Source organism: Camelina sativa, chromosome 12, assembly GCF_030686135.1.
Source record: "Camelina sativa cultivar CO46 ecotype springtype chromosome 12, ASM3068613v1".
In the NCBI taxonomy this organism is placed as follows: Eukaryota; Viridiplantae; Streptophyta; class Magnoliopsida; order Brassicales; family Brassicaceae; genus Camelina; species Camelina sativa.
The window spans coordinates 35,609,082-35,626,349 of record NC_141891.1 but is presented as its reverse complement, the minus strand read 5'-3'; the positions used below and the strand labels follow the sequence as shown (position 1 = coordinate 35,626,349).

The 17,268-nt window shown below is 41.4% G+C and overlaps 1 protein-coding gene and 1 non-coding gene across 2 annotated transcripts; one reads left to right on the top strand and one right to left on the bottom strand.

Annotated features, from left to right (window-relative positions):
• Window positions 1-7,992: 7,992 nt before the first annotated feature.
• Window positions 7,993-11,641, bottom strand: LOC147933129 (uncharacterized). The gene is made up of 7 exons (XM_087477308.1): window positions 11,434-11,641; window positions 10,803-11,247; window positions 10,559-10,623; window positions 9,671-10,128; window positions 8,666-9,551; window positions 8,484-8,598; window positions 7,993-8,404 (listed from the first exon to the last, which is right to left on the bottom strand). Exons 1-7 carry the CDS (start codon window positions 11,639-11,641, stop codon window positions 7,993-7,995), a joined length of 2,589 nt encoding a protein of 862 aa, XP_087333434.1.
• A 1,177-nt stretch (window positions 11,642-12,818) lies between these two features.
• LOC147933128 (small nucleolar RNA R71) lies at window positions 12,819-12,925 on the top strand. The gene has a single exon (XR_015576899.1). It is a non-coding gene; the product is annotated as a small nucleolar RNA R71 (small nucleolar RNA).
• The last annotated feature ends 4,343 nt before the right edge of the window (window positions 12,926-17,268 follow it).

Here is a 17,268-nt window from a genome sequence, read left to right as displayed (position 1 = left end):
CTCCGTAGCGTAAGCCTCCGCACTATCACGACACAACAGTTGAGCCACTCCTCAGCACCGCCGGAGAGGAAGAGAACGAGTTACCAACGACTACAACTGGAAAAAGCAAAGAAGAAGAGCAGAGCCCTCTCACACCGTCAGCGAAACCCCGGGCGTTGGATAGACAGACGAAACTCAGTCGGCGGCGGCTGGATCTAGGGTTTTTGAGAGAGAAAAGGTTTCGCCAATAATCAATTTAACATAAAGAAAACCAAACTAGTCTTCAAAACCATAATGTAATATCGTCAAAAATCAAAACACTAGTCTCAAACAGTCAAACTGGTTTAAGTTAGATGGCTCGGATGTTTACTAAATAGAAGACAAAGTAAAAAGACTCTTTCTTTGAAGAAGACACGTACGTGGCTGGATTTGATTTTTTGTTGTTGTTGTTGTTGTTGATGATGAAGTGAACTTAGTCGATGTTCTTAAAAATGGTCCTCGAAACACTGGCTTAATTGGAAATTGCAATAACGTAGATCAGAACGACAATTCGAAGCTTTCCTCACCACTATTACATTTTGTAATAATGATATTGTAGATTAAGAGATCTTGAATCAGTCAAAGTCAAAATCTTAAACAAGAAGACTGGTTTTGTTTGACTTATTTTGGATTACAATTAATATACTTTTGGTTCAATCTTTGGTTTATTCTAATTTCAGTTTAAACATGGTTCAGATTAAGTTTCCTATTAATCTGAATTTTGAGTTAATTTTAGGCATGAATGGTTGTTGGTTTTTAAATGAGTTTTAGATTTTGGTTTTTGTTTTTTCTTAGTTTCTGATTTTTGATGTAGATTTTAGTTTTTGCAAAATCTTGAATGGTAACTTATTTTTTATTTTTGTCACACAAGATTGCTTTCATTCAATCAAACATAATAAAGTTCATACAAGCCCTAGATGCATAGGTAGAGAAGCTTAACACAGAGTACAACAACATAAAGGAAAGGGGAAAACACTACACAAAAGTAGCTCAAACAAGTCGAGAAAGATTACATGGGAGCTTGGGTACCAAAGCTAAGAAGCAGAGTGGTGCAAGTGATCACACGGTTCATCGACGGGTCATCCATGGACAGGCCATTAGATGAGTTCATGGTCACTATCATCAGACTGAGTGATGTTAGAGAAGTTTTCAAGATCAAACGTCTCGCCGGCACAATAATAGATGGACTGCTCTCGCCAGCACAAGAATAGATGGACTGCTCTGCACGGCGGCAGAGAAGGGGTTGCTAGAGGTTCTATGATCTGAAAAGGTTTGTTTGAAGAGTTGTTGGTAACCACCACTCCTTGGAGAAAGGGTCAGAATGCCAATACTCTACAATTTTTGGGGGATGAAGCCATCCCTGAAGCTGATAAATTGTATAAGGGAAGATTCTGATCAGAGTTCAATTCAAACCCAAAGCACACTCAACCACGATCAAGTGGTGTCGTCGTAGCACTTTAGGGTTGAATCCACAGAGACCAAACAATGCACTATGAAATTATATATATCAAATTAAGCTAAGGCAATGAAGAAGATTGTATTTCAAGTAACCGAACAAAACAGAAAATAAATAAGAGTTTGTAAAATCAAGAGAAAGTATTGGGTGCAGGGAATCAATCAAGGGTTATGATCATGATACTAATATTTTTATGTCTCCTAGTAGGTTCAATTAACCTTATGCGTTGTAATACTTAAGGTGTCAATCCAGTTGGGAAAGTTTACTATCACTCAAAATGCAATCAAGATGTCACAAGTTAAGCCAATTCAAAGAGTGTTTTTATCTAACAGTCCTAGAATGATCAAAATGCGAACAGAAGTGAGTCACAGAACTAGAAACAAGAATGCATGACAAGAAGCGAAAGTAAATAAAAACGCAAACGATTTTAAGCATGAACAAACAAAACAGTTCCAGGAATGTAATAAAAATCAGAAAGGAAGAAGTCCTGAGAATGGGGTAATTGATGTCGGTGGAGTATCCTAGTCTAAGGAGTGTTTAACATACCACAAGCAAAGTATCCCTAAACAATGAACATCACAACTTAGCTAATCCAATTTCTTGGCAAAAGCTACTCAGACTCAACCACTTCCATACCTAGCTCTCACTAGAGAAACGTGGTTGAGCAGGCATGACAAACAAGTTCATTCATGTCAACAAACATCCTAGACAACTAATCTCTTAGGCTAGGAACGTAAGTCTCTAGCACTAGTTGGTCAGACATTTCATCAAACACCTTTTGGGTGCGGAAATGTCTCGAACCTAGTTCCAATTGATCAGAGAGAAACTAGTAATTCTAACTCTAGTCCAGAAGGGAATCATACAATCAAAGCTTAAACACTCTACATCCTAAGATCCTCCACCTAATCTATCCCATCCTCAAGAACTAACACACTACTCAGATCCGAAAATCATAGTCAAGGATGTAAAAACAGAAATCATTGAAACAAGCATTATTAGGTAGATAAAAATAAGATGAACAACTTTGTAGAAGGAATCAAATGCAAAATCTCAATAATCTCAAAGATATCGGAATACAAGTCTGAGAACGTTTTTTTTGGATGCTAGGTTAAAACCTTCTGGGAACGAAAATGAGATAAAAAGATAAGATGTCTCCGCAAAGACTTAACAAAATGTATATATAGTAGTCCAACATGGAAAGCCCTAAAACTTAAAACGACAAGGTAAAGCGTCGGTTCGGTAATCTCCTGAAGCGTGTGAAACCAAACGTCCTTCTTCCCGACATGTGCGATCGAGTCCGTGTGCGTCGAATGGAATCCAATGTCATCATAGCTCGGATGGAAGGCTGAGGAGCATGGCTTGGACGGATAGCTCGGATGGAACGGAGATGGTGACAATGGCTCGGACGAGACGGAGATGGTGACCATGGCTCGGACGAAACGGAGATGGTGACCATGGCTCGGACAAAACGGAGATGGTGACCATGGCTCGGACGAAACGGAGATGGTGACCATGGCTCGGACGAAATGGAGATGGTGACCATGGCTCAGACGAAACGGAGATGGTGACCATGGCTCGGACGAAATGAAGATGGTGACCATGGCTCGGACGAAACGAAGATGGTGACCATGGCTCGGACGAAATGAAGATGGTGACCATGGCTTGGACGAAACGGAGGTGGTGACCATGGATCGGACGAAACGAAGATGGTGACCATGGCTCGGACGAAACGAAGATGGTGACCATGGCTCAGACGAAACGAAGATGGTGACCATGGCTTGGACGAGAATGGCTTCCAACGTTTCCTAAATACCTGAAATACTCCAAAATGCACAATGTATGCAAGGATGATGCAAGAGCTACCTAGTCGTGCAAAGTGTATAGAAAGAACTAGAAAACGATGCAAACCAATGAGTTATCCTAGCTAAATGCATGATAAGAATAGGCTAAGGAGAGACAAAATATAGACATATCAGATCACAAAATTGGGTGATGGATTGGGATAGCTTTAGGAACCGTACTTGAACTCAAATCTCAAATATAAAACTAACCTACTGTCGCAGCATTAGTTATCTATGTAAGGAATTGAATGAACCCTAAACCGTCATTTGAATCTAAACAATCCTAGCAAGCAATAAGTTCTAGTTTGATTATGTTCACAAGGTGCCCCAACTTCAACTATCGTTGGCTAAGGATCATCTTGCTCACCTATGTTCTTTCAAGTAATTCAACAACACTTTTGATGCCTAGATGAATTAAACCTATGATCATAAACTAGGTAGCTAATCTAGTTTAAGCAATCAGAACAACTATAGATGAAGAACTCAATAGATCAATCCCAAATCTAACAACCTAAATCAGAGAATCATAAAACCCCCTTTGAAACCCGAAACCCAACAGAGAGACTACTCAGACATGGAAATCAAAGCACAGCAAATCAAGGATGAAGAAATCATAATCGAATTGCAAAGAGAAATAATCGGGTTCAGAATTCTTCTCCAAAGGGTTAGAAAGGATAAGAGATCTTCTCCCAAGCTTACAAGTGCTCAAAGGCTGCGTAGAATAAAAGTTGTGTTTCTAGGGGTCAAGCCCCGTGCTTAAATAATAAAATAAATCCCTAAAAAGTCGGTTTAAAACGAAAAAGGAAAGATTTGTGTCGGGGACGGGATTGGTCGATCTCGCGAGGATCAGTCGATCCGGAACGTTTTCTGCTTTCACTCCATCTGCTTACTAGCCTGTCTCAGTCTTCAACCAATTGGCTCCATATGCATATTTTCATCCCCAAAACGCTCAGATTCCTTCCAAAGTCACATAAGACCTGTAAAGACTCACAAAAGACAAAAAAGGACTCTAAAAGCACACTTGGACCTAGGAAAAGACTCAAAACAAACCTAAAAACTATAGTTAAAACTCTATAAAATGCAGACACATCAATTCCCCTGGACTTGAATCTTTGCTTGTCCTCAAGCAAGAACAGACAAAAACTCAAGAACAGAGAAAATGTTTGAAAGTGTAAACTCACATATTCTTGGGAACTTCTTGTTTGCACTCTTCATCACATCAAATTTGAGAACTACTTTCTGTACTCTGCCCATGATTAGGATCAACACTCCCTACTCTGAACTCCAAGAGAACCTTCAGTCTCCCCATCGTTGTCTCTCTACATCAGATTAGTAAAAAGGTGCGGTCTTACCATGGGAGTATCGATCATCGAACTGTTGACTCCTTCAACCTCTTATCACCCAAGACCTCCTCTTATACTCCCTTTCCTCTCTCTTTTCTCACTTCCAAAGGATTGATTGGACTATGTGCAGTTGATGGTTGACACTGGGTTAGATGCTTTCAGATTCTCCATATCTCCCTAATTTTCTAGGGTATCATTTTATGTTTTTTATCAATTCTTTGCTCTTTTCTTGTGGACAGGTTTCCATGAGTTCCGAAGGATGCACGGGTTTACGCACTACCCTCAGTTCACTTCTTTTATTACCTATATCCTTTTCTTCATTTTCTTTCTTCTTCTCTCTTTTTTTTTTGCTGAGTAACGAAGGGAAGAGAGAGGGGAAGCATACTTTGTGAGGAGTTGCATGTCTCGTGAGGCTTGAGGGAGGAATCTTGTCCGATGTATACCAAGCCCCAAGGTAAGAAATTAAATCCGGTTAAGTCTTGTCAAAGCTAGAGACAAACTTCTGGTTCAACATAGTATTCTTCTTGGCGAGTGTCTTTTGGGGCGTGTTGAGACTGCTCATGTTCTTCAAGCTTCATTCCAAATCAGAGGTACAAAAGTAATCATAAGAGTGTTAGATCAAAGCAAAAGATTCCTAGAAATGATCATAATTTCCCAATGTTTTTTGTTTTATAGACTCGACAAACTGACTCAAACAAAAGGAAAATCAAAGGAAACAACCAAAGAAGACGACATTAGTAACTTGGAGACATCCCTCTCCCGGACTTACTTCACACCGTCCCGGTGTGAAAGCAAAGCTAAGGAAAAGAAACCTCCGACAATAAAAAAAAAAAATAGAAATAAAAATCCTAGAAAAGAGACAGAATAAACCGGAAGGAGACAACAGCTACTCAGAACTGGCGAGAAGGTGAGGATGTCGCGGAATGGTCAGAACCCGAGAGGCTCAGTAGCTGCGTCCTCATTGTCACTAGTAGTGGTGTGAGCTGCTGGTGGTGGTGCAAAATAGGATGGTGCAAAGACTCTGAAGCCAAGTAGCCAGTCGAGTGAGCAACATATTGTTCTCTCTCTGAGTGTCGTAGACCCAGCTCTCAAACTCGGATCGAGCTGGCTCCTTAGGTGGTGCAGCAAGAAACTGGTTCACATCGAAAGGAGGAAACATGGAAGGGACTGAGACGGCTGCGAAGAGGTAGATCGCCCCTGCGGGTTGTGTGCGGCTACGAGATCTGAGGGCTGCAGGCTCACGCTCTTCTCCCAAAAGAAACATCGTCAATATCGCAAAGGATGTCAACAGGAGGATCAAAATCGATGTTCTGAGCCTTACGGAGTGAAGTGAAGAAAGGAATAGGGATCAGCATGTAACGAAGTTGACCGGCTCTTGGTCTGGTAGCGGGTAGCAGAAGTTGTGACGCACCAAAAATCTCACTGGTAAACATATACTTGAGATCAAGCAACTTCCGCTGTGAAACCTTAGCATGTGGTGGCAAAGCAATGCCGCAATACTCGATGATAGGAGTCACCAAACTGTCGATGAGAACTCTCTTGTTCTTAGCATGAGCCATGTTCCTCTGCACCTGCTCAAACTCCTTAGAAAGAGGAATCCAAAGTTAACATCATGAGTTTGCTGGTAAAGAGGTGAATCCGGAGCGTGAAGGAACCTGCGAAGACCATGGAAAAACATCCACAACTCAGGTAGCTGCAATGTGCTAGTCTCAGCCCTAGCATAAATGGTGTTACTCAGGGAACTTTGCAGTGATTCGGAGGACTGGGTTGCGGATGCGAGATTGCCGGGCTCTTCGAGAAACATATTGCCTAGCAGCAATGAGCTTCCAAACATCTGTCCTACTGTCAAGCTTCTCTATCGTGCATAATGTGTTTCTAGGGAAACCAAATATGTCACAGAGATCAAATATGGAGATGACATAGTGCTTCTTGAGCAGGAAGAAACTGATCGAACATTGTCCCGGCCCATCATATCAGAACCGCCTGGCGAATCCACTTGTACAGTGGCGAGAAACTCTCGTGCGAGCCGATCATGCAAGTCCCATGCTTGCTCAGCGAAAGTACCAAATCCCATGTCTTTTTACCAACTCATCAAAATCTGACAGCATACCCATCTTCTTAAAAAGCTCCCGATCGACAAAACGAGTTGGCTCCATCTTGCATTGTGCGAGTAGCTTCAAGCACTTAGTATCCTCATCATTCCAAATTGTCGTTGGCGGTTCTTCAGAAGGAGTGGCAGTCTCCTTACCACTTCGGCTTTGTTTAGGCATTTTCTACAAAAGAGTAAATAACCAACATGTGAGAAAAAGCGAGGCAAACGAAAATTCCCTATGCTAAATCAATCCATGTTACAAGCCTATGCTAAATTCAAGCCACAACAGCCTAAATCTAGTTCCAAAATCAATAGGACAGTTAATCTTACTAATCCACTCATCAATGGAAAGAAGAAGAGAGAATAGCGAAAATCTCAAAAATTGAGAAATTTCAACCTTGGAATCGCCGAAAAACAAACATAAATCGGGAGAGGAAGGACTTACCTTGTTCGAATGAGTGAGACAACAGTTGGGTTGGAGGATAAAAATCAAGTAATGGTAACCCAAGATTCGAACAAGCAAAGAAGAAATCAAGAGGGGAAGCAAATCGGAGTTGAGGACTGCGAGGGATGTCCAGGGAGAAAGGAAGAAGAGAGAAAAGAAATTAGGTTTTTAGTGGGTGTGAACACGAAACCGGTTTAACCCGGTTCAATTTAAGTTCAAAAACCCGAAAACCAATTCTCTTCTTTCCCTTTTTTTTTTTGTTTACTTCTCCCTCGATTGTACTTACCTGGAATGGGGATCAGTCAATCCAGAATTGGACTAGCTGATCTTGACCACCATAGAACTTTCCTTGAAAAGGGTTTCACATCTTCTGCATTTAGAACCTGTTCCTGAAAATAAAACTCACTACCAAACGTGATTCTCGAGTGACTCTGTAGAGGATACAAAAATAACAAAATTTCCTAAGAAAAGAAAAACAAAACCAAAAAGGGAAGGGTGAGCAAATGCAAACCCTTTGGGTTGCCTCCCATGAGCGCTTGTTTAGAGTCTCGAGCCTGACTGTTCTTGCTGCCTAAACAGCTTGTGGTCTTCCAGAGGGAGGGAGGTCTCAATCGGATCATACTCCGCTAGGTACGGTTTAAGACGTTGGCCATTGACAGTGAATTCTTTGCCCTCTTGGTCCCAAAGCACAACAGCACCATAAGGCATGACTTCCCTGATTCGAAAAGGTCCCGGACCAACGAGAACGCAGCTTCCCAGGAAAAATCTTCAGCCTTGAGTTGAAAAGAAGGACCAAATTATTCGCAGCAAAAATTTCTGGGGATAATCTTTTTGTCGTGTATGGCTTTGGTCCTCTCCTTGTATATCTTGGTGTTCTCATAAGCATCCATGCGAATTTCATCAACCTCATTCAGCTGAATAAGGCATCTTTCTGCCGTGGTCTTGACGTTGAAGTTCATCTGCTTAGTCGCCCATAAGGAATGATACTCAAACTCGACAGGCAAGTGACATGACTTCCCATAAACCAACCGGAAAGGGGTAGTGCCGATGGGTGTCTTGTAAGCAGTCCGATACGCCCATAGTGCTTCATCGAGTTTCAAGGACCAATCGCTTTCTGGTTGAGTTAACTGTCTTCTCCAAGATGCATTTGTTTTCTCGATTAGAGATCTCGACCTGCCCACTAGTCTGCGGATGGTAAGGGGTAGCAACCTTGTGTGTCACGCCATGTTTTCGCAGAAGGTTTGCAAAAAGCTTGTTGATAAAGTGAGTGCCCCCCGTTGCTTATTACCACCCTCTAGGAACACCAAACCGTGGAAAAATTATGTGCTTGAACATCTTGAGGACTACCTTCGAATCATAAGTAGGACTTGCAACAGCTTTAACCCATTTAGAAACGTAATCCACTGCAACAAGTATGTAGAGATTTCCCATAAGAAGATGGAAAAGGCCCCATGAAGTCGATTCCCCAACAGTCAAACACCTCGATCTCCAAGATAAAGTTTTGTGGCATCTCGTTCTGCTTGCTGATGTTTCCCACGTCGCTGGCAAGAGTCGCATCGGGAGACAAAGTCGTGTGCATCTCGGAATAAAAGTGGGCCACACAGAGGCCTGTTTGGAGCTCTTTTGTCGCGGTTTTGAAGGTAGTGAAGTGTTCCCGCGTAGTTAGAACCGTGACAGTGAAAAAGTATTGCCCCTGCACTTCTAATTCTGGAACACATCTCCTGTAGAGGCCATCAGCACAATGCTTATAAAGAAAAGGTTCATCCCAGAAGTAGCGTTGCACATATCGTAGGAACTTCTTCTTAGCAAATCCAGTGAAATTCGGAGGTTCTTCTGCAGCACACAAGTAGTTTGCGATATCGGCATACCATGTGAAATCATTACCTATCTGTCGAAGGACCTTGACATCAGCTTTTTCCTTGTAGTAATCCATGAAAGCTGCAACCACATACGCATTCTCCTCAGGTAGTCGGTCATCTATGGGGATCTCTTCATCGATTCTCAGCCTAGAAAGGTGGTCTGCAACGTCATTCTCGATCCCCTTCTTGTCCCTTATCTCAAGATCGAACTCCTGCAGAAGTAGTATCCATCGCAGCAGTCTCGGTTTAGCATCTTTTTTTGTCAACAAGTAGCGCAGTGCGGCATGATCCTTGTGCACAATAACCTTGGATCCGACCAGATAGGACTTGAATTTTTCAAAGGCAAAGACTATGGCGAGTAATTCCTTTTCTGTTGTGGCGTACTTGGTCTGTGTCCCATCGAGTGTCCTGCTAGCGTAGTAACTAACATGCAACTTACCATCCTTGCGTTGTCCCAGAACTGCTCCAATAGCAAAATCACTTGCATACGCACATAACTTCGAATGAGCAGATCCCAATCGGGTGGTTGGACTATTGGAGCGAGATCAGTGCTTGTTTGATTGTTAGGAAAGCCTCCATACAGCCTGCAGTAAACTCAAAGGAGATGTCTTTGCACAGTAGCTGAGTAAGTGGTCTGGCCTATCTTGGAGAAATCCTTTATGAACCGTCGATAAAACCCAGCATGGCCAAGGAAATTGCGTATGTCTTTAACGGTTTTTGGAGGTTGTAGACTGGACATCACTTCTATCTTGGCTTTGTCGACCTCTATTCCTCTCTCAGAGATTCGATGGCCAAGAACAATCCCATTGGTGACCATGAAATGGCATTTCTCCCAATTCAGCACAAGGTGTTTATCCACACAATGTTGAAGTACTTTGCACAAGTTAGACAAACAGGAGGAGAAGGATGAGCCATACACCAAAAAATCATCCATAAATACTTCCATAATTTCCTCAATCAAGTCGGAAAAGATCGACATCATGCAGCACTGGAAAGTGGCTGGGGCATTGCACAACCCAAAAGGCATCCGTCGGTAAGCGAATGTGCCATAAGGGCAGTGAAAGTGGTCTTCTCCTGATCATCCGGGGTGAATCGGAATAAGAAAGAAGCATGAGTAACCATCCAGGAAGCAGTAATAAGGGTGTTCGCTAACGCTCAAGCATTTGGTCAATGAATGGAAGAGAAAAGTGGTCCTTTCTGGTGGCTGCATTGAGCTTGCGGTAGTCGATGCACATGCGATGCCCTGTTACCGTCCTGGTGGGGATCAACTTCGTTCTTCATCATTTGCAACCACTGTCATCCCTACTTTTTTCAGCACTACATGGACTGGGCTCACCCAAGTGCTGTCAGAGATTGGGAAAATCACCCCGGCTCCCAATAGTTTAAGGATCTCCTTCTTCACCACTTCCTTGAGGTTCAGATTTAGCCTCCCTTTGATGATTCGATGGACGACTTAGATGGATCTTCAAGGTGAATCTGATGCGAGCATAACTCGGTGATATACCTGAAATGTCATCTAAGAATAGCCCAAGGCCTTCATATATTTTCTTAACTCGCAGATCAAGAGTGCTGTTTCAACATTGTTTAGAGTTAGAATTAATGATAACAGGATATGTGGAGTTAGGTCCAAGATAAGCGTACCTTAGCCCTTCAGGGAGTGGTTTTAAGTCCAAGTTTGGAGCCTTTGAGTTCGCTCCAATTCCTCCTGACTCGATTTGGTTCCAGAGCAAGTTTTGGGATCAGCTGACCTGTCGCCTGGAACGGTCAATCCATTGCCCTTATCGGGTGTTTCCACAGGAGGAGCTGGATCAGTCAGTCCAGTTTGCAGATCAGTCAGTCCAATTTGTAGAGTGACGAATAGGACTTCATGTTTCAGAACTGCTGCAGCATCGAGTGTTCTGCCCAAGTTCTTAGTCTCCTCAAACATATATCCTAGCTCTGGTTCCTTCTTCGTCAATGCGACAGCCAGATGATCACTTATACACACTTCATCATAGATTTCATCAGCTATTTCGCCTATTGTATCAACCCAGAAGGTTTGACCATCGATCGTAGGTTTCTTAGCTGGTTTCTCCAGGTTGAATCTCAAAATCAGCATCAATCCATGTGCAAATCGATCTTTCCCTCCTTGACGTTTATCATCGCACCAGCCGTGGCCAAGAAGGGTCTTCCAAGTAGAATCGGTTCTTGGGACTCCTCATCAAGTTTCAAAACAATGAAATCAGTAGGAATGTTGCAGTTCCCAATCTGCACTGGCAGGTTCTCCAATACTCCTTCTGGACGTCGAGTGGAACGATCAGCAAGGACAAGGGTGACTTGGGTCGGTTTAAAGGTGTAGAGGCGCAGTCGCGTCGCAGCGCTGAGTGGCATAAGGCTCACGCTCGCTCCTGAGATCGCAGAGGCATTTGTTGAATTTGAGATCTCCTATCGTGCAAGGCAGAGTAAATGGTCCAGGATCTCCACATTTTTCAGGCATTCGATTTTGGAGCATAGAACTGCACTCCTGTGTGAGGTACATCACTCCTTTCTCCAGACTAAGCTTGTCGGTGAGGATCTCTTTCATATACTTCTTGAGAGATGGAACCATCCTTACTGCTTCGATGAAAGGGAGTCCTAACCTGAAGCTCATCCCACAACTGATTTCAGCTTCTCATATTCTCGCTCTTGAATCTTGGTCTTGCGGCGAGTGGGGAAAGGTATTATGGGTGCATAGGGGTCGTTGGGATCCGCTGGGTTGCTCTCCTTCATAAACTGTTGAACCCGGTATAACAACATCATCAGGAGTGTTGTTAAGAATTTCGTCAGGGTTGTTTTTCCTGATTTTGTGTTTTAGATTGGCCAGTCCCGCCGTTGGATCGGTCATTCCCTGCTTTTTTGTTGTGGTTTTGGAAGCTCCTTTGCCGCTTCGAAAGGGTGATGACATTCACATATTCTTTTTGGATTAGCCTCATTTTTCCCTGGAAGTGTCCCTGGAGGTGCCTTGACCCTTGCTGCGGACTGTGCCACTTGATTCTCCAATACTCTCATGTGAGAGTTCAAGGACTCGATTCTCCCATTCAGCTCAGAGTACATGCTGTCGATCTTGACATTTACCTCAGTTGCGTGTCTTTTCTTTCTGGTTTTCCATCAAAGCATGCATCATCTGCTCCAATTTCCTCTCCAGTGGGACTGCTGCATGCAGTGCAACCGCTTTGATACCCTTGTGTGAAGTTGTTGACCTGAGGTTTTCTGCTGAAATTCGATCCACCAAAGCCTGTACTCTTGTTCTGGAAGCCCTGTGCAAAGTTATTCTGCTGAGGTAGCGTTGGATAGACCTGATCCTGGGGGTTCTCGACATTGTTGCTCCTATAGGACAGATTAGGGTGATTCCTGAAATTCTGGTTAAAGCCATCGATTTTGGAAGTTTCCTTGTCCTCCCATATAGTTCACTTTCTCCGTACCTTCTTGGTATGTCTCAGCTCCGAAGTCTGCATATCCCCAGCTTGTTCTCTCGCACAAGTTAACACTTTGGTGATCCCTTTTCAGCAGGAGATTCACCTTGGCTGTGAGGTCCTTAATAGCATCAGTCTCGACAGCATTGACCCGAACCGTACGGTCATAATCTGTACCGTGATTGCTGTTGCTTGCCGCAAGGTTCTCTATTAATGCATTGGCTTCGTTCGCGGTGTTGGTGGAGAAATCTCTCTTGCTGGCCATGTCTAATGCCATCTGGTACTTCTGTTCGATGTCCCCATAGAAGATGTTCATCAGATTTTTCTTGGGTGTAACCGTGGTGAGGGCAGTCTCGAAGATATTCCTTGAACCTTTTCCATGCTTCACAAAACGACTCCATGCCTCCTTGCGAGAATGTAGTGATCTTACTTCGCAGTTTGGCTGAGCGTGACTTGTTGTAAAAGTGATTCAGGAAAGCTGCTCTACATTGTGCCGAAGTAGTGAGTGATCCAGCATCCAACAGGTTCAGCCATCTAAGTGCCTTATGCGCCAAAGAGAACTAGAACAGAGTCAGCATTAGATAGTCATAGGGTACACCATTGGACCTCGTCGTACTGGTCAGTCCTCTCAAAAGCCTCATGTGATCTAGGGGACTCTCCGATGGTAGCCCATGGAACACACGGTTCTGAACTAGATTGATAAGACTATGCTTAATCTCATAGTCTTGCCTTGCAGGTGCGGGAGGTTGAATCGCTGATCGATTCGCAAATAGCCTATTTTGAGCATCCTCATCCCTTAAGGTGGCTTGCCTTGCGGGTGGATTCAGTACAGCTTGCTCTTGCTGCCTCTGCTGTTGTTGGACAATTCCCAGCTGAGGATTGGGCGGGTTAGCCCCTGTGTTATCTCCGTCAGCCATAGGATTGGCCTGGGCTCTTGCTCTCCGGTTCTCGCGTTCAAGCTGTGCTAACTCCTTGTTTTCCTAGTATACGCAGATCAGTTTTCTTGCTGCTCCTTATATGTATACACCTGAAACCAAGAAATAAGGTTGCGAGAACTCGTTAGTAACTCAAATAAACTAAACCTTAGACTAAAACGTGAGAATCTAAAATTTCAAAGGCAACGTTTGGGTCGCCGGCAACGGCGCCAAATTGATCAGAGTTCAATTAAAACCCAAAGCACACTCAACCAAGATCAAGTGGTGTCGTCGTAGCACTTTAGGGTCGAATCCACAGAGACCAAACAATGCACTATGAAATTGTATAGATCAAATTAAGCTAAGGCAATGAAGAAGATTGTATTTCTAAGTAACCGAACAAAACAGAAAATAAATAAGAGTTTGTAAAATCAAGAGAAAGTATTGGGCGCAGGGAATCAATCAAGGTTATGATCACGAAATTGGGTGATGGATGGGATAGCTTTAGGAACCGTACTTGAACTCAAATCTCAAATATAAAACTAACCTACTGTCGCAGCATTAGTTATCTATGCAAGGAATTGAATGAACCCTAAACCGTCATTTGAATCTAAACAATCCTAGCAAGCAATAAGTTCTAGTTTGATTATGTTCACAAGGTGCGCCAACTTCAACTGTCGTTGGCTAAGGATCACCTTGCTCACCTATGTTCTTCAAGTAATTCAACAACACTTTTGATGCCTAGATGAATTAAACCTATGATCATAAACTAGGTAGCTAATCTAGTTTAAGCAATAAGAACAACTATAGATGAAGAAACTCAATAGATCAATCCCAAATCTAACAACCTAAATCAGAGAATCATGAAACCCCCTTTGAAACCCGAAACCCAACAGAGAGACTACTCAGAGATGATAATCAAAGCACAACAAATCAAGGATGAAGAAATCATAATCGAATTGCAAAGAGAAATAATCGGGTTCAGAATTCTTCTCCAAAGGGTTAGAAAGGATAAGAGATCTTCTCCCAAGCTTACAAGTGCTCAAAGGCTGCGTAGAATAAAAATTGTGTTTCTAGGGGTCGAGCCCCGTGCTTAAATAATAAAATAAATCTCTAAAAAGTCGGTTTAAAACGAAAAAGGAAAGATTTGCGTCAGGGACCGGGATTGGTCGATCTCGCGAGGATCAGTCGATCCGGAACGTTTTTCTGCTCTCACTCCATCTGCTTACTAGCCTGTATCAATCTTCAACCAATCGGCTCCATATGCATGTTTTCATCCCCAAAACGCTCAGATTCCTTCCAAAGTCTCATAAGACCTGTAAAGACTCACCAAAGACAAAAAGGACTCTAAAAGCACATTTGGACCTAGGAAAAGACATCAAAACAAACCTAAAAACTGTAGTTAAAAACCCTATAAAATGCAGACACATCAGATTCGATAAACAAGGATAAGGATAGAAAGTGTTGAGGAAGCTTCGGTAACTTAATTAGTTTTTGGTTTTTATATATAGTTTTTGATAATAAAATTAGAATTAAAATTATTTGAGGAAAAAAGAAGAAAAAAGCCAAGTTGAAAAATCCACAAAATGTGGTTTAAGGATTTTAGGAAGGTATTGTTAAAATCCTCCAAAATCTGGTTTTCCTAATTTTTAGAAAATCTATTTTTCTTTATAATCGTGAACGGCTTAAAAAGTGAATTTTGTATAACCAAAACCTTTAAACTAATACAAAATTAGATTCCATTCAAGGCCTTTGATTGATTTTGGATTAAAATTGGTTTAATTCAAATTTAATGGATTTGGTTTACTTTTTGGCTTTAACTATGGTAAACAATCAAACCCCAGATTGAGAGAGACATAAATAAGAGATTATAAGTTGAATAAAGAAGATGATTAGAGTTATTTGTTCTTTGCCCTATAAAATTCTAAAGCAAGTTTAGGTATGTCTACTCTCACTTTCGTTACGCTATGGGTTACTCTAAAAATATCCCAAGTCGTTTATATTTTCATGTTGGATTTAGCTGGGTTACTAAAAAAACCTAGACTAGACCCAACCTTGAAGGAGAGGCAAAGTTGTTGGTTTAGGTGGAAGTTATACAAAAGATTCCCTCATAGGATTGTGATTTCTTTGTGGATGTTAAATGCTCTTGGATTCCAACAAAGTTTAATAGATATATGTAGGTGTTGCACACCGTTTATATATACGATTGTAACAAGCTCTTATACAACTACTGCTAACAATATGTGGTGTTCACAGATTCTCAAGTTACTCCAACGAAATCTACTACATGTCCCATTCTCTTACCTATGGCCATTACTCCGGTCACTTCTACTGATTCATAAGGTGCTATAACACCCACTAGTCTCTACCTATGTTGAGGCCTGCTCCAGTAACTTCATCAACAATGTTTTCACCTACTTTTTAGTTAGTTCAAACCAAATCAATATCTCTTACCGTTTTGCTAACGACATTTAGTAAATATCTATTTTTCTCCCTAAATTAGGCTTATTAGCTTTGCAAGGGACTCTCTTCGGTGGCAATAGGTTTTCTTGCCTTAGACTCAGGAAATAATTCAAAGTACGAGATAGGTCAATAAACAGTCAAGTCTTGAGTAGGAAAAGCCAATTAGGCCTATTCAAAAATTCCGAAAACAAATCATTGGACGTTAGCAGGTATGCAAAGCAAAAGCAGATGTGGTGGTTGGAGTGGTCATATATTATTGTCTAATAGTTTAAAACATTAATACAATACTACATAGATAAAATGTGAAGATGCAGCATTTGAACTAGTGGATGTACTACTTCAGGATGGACATCATACTAGTTCAAAAACATAGTATCAAAATAAGGAAACTAACTATGGTTGATTAACGACAATGAAGGATCCATAAGCAGGAGGCTTCAAGAGGCTAGGGTTAGAAGGCACATGGGGCTTCTAGAAGAGTGAAGAGCTTCATGTCTACAATAGGATTGTTTCATGTCTACAATAGAATGTAAACATGAAGTAAGAGGATAATTTCCTAATCTATAAAGAAAAAAGAAATTGTCTCATACCTATTAGAAATTAAATAGGGAATTTGCTATCTGTATAGAATAGACCTAGTTCTATAAAAAAGGGTGCAAAAGCTGTTGTAAGGTTTAGCACAAACAAGAGAAAGTTTACCTAGCTAATAAGGTTTAATCTTTAAGAAAAAGAAGAGCTAAGAACTTAGGGAGAGCTTGAGGTTTCTTTAGGTTCTAAGATTTGTTGTATTATCTTAGAAAGAGAGTTTTGAGAGAATAGAAAATTGTTTAGAACAAAACATGTAAACAAATTTTCTATTAGTAAAAAGAGAGTTCAAAGAAAACATTGCTTTACTGCGTTAATTGATACAAATCAATAGTTATTGCATTTACAAAATGAACTAATATTGTATTATAATGTTTTAAATTTATACTATTGTAATGCCTGAACACTATTTTTAGTTTATTCTATGTCCACTTCCGGTTTATGGATCTAGTTCTCTTAGTGGGCTCCACGTCCGCTCTTGGTTTGTAGGTCCTTCCATATCCGACGGTCGGTTTGCTATGTCCGATAGATCTTAAAGAGTTGTTTACCGAGCCTAAAAATCATCACATGATTTTTTTTTTATGTTTTGTCCTCACTCGCACAGTTCCGACAATCGCTTCTCGAAAAAATCACCTATTTTAAAACTATTTCAACAAAATCACGCTTAAATGTGGAGTTCTCTCAAGATATTTGACCAAAAAATAAATATAGTTTGTTCATATAAATGACCAACATTAATTATTTTAAACCTTTCTGCATCCTGAAACCATAGTGTTACAACTATGAAACAAAATTATGTTGATACTAAATCCTTATGGTTC

Bases quoted from the DNA above. Each gene is read 5' to 3' on its own strand.
- LOC147933129 (XM_087477308.1), bottom strand. From the start codon at position 11,641: ATGGTTCCATCTCTCAAGAAGTATATGAAAGAGATCCTCACCGACAAG. The intron at 10,624-10,802 runs GTCAGCTGATCC...ATGTTGAAACAG, and splicing joins TTGACCGTTCCAGGCGACAG to CACTCTTGATCTGCGAGTTA. The intron at 8,599-8,665 runs GTTGGGGAATCG...TACTTGTTGCAG, and splicing joins GGAGATCGAGGTGTTTGACT to TGGATTACGTTTCTAAATGG.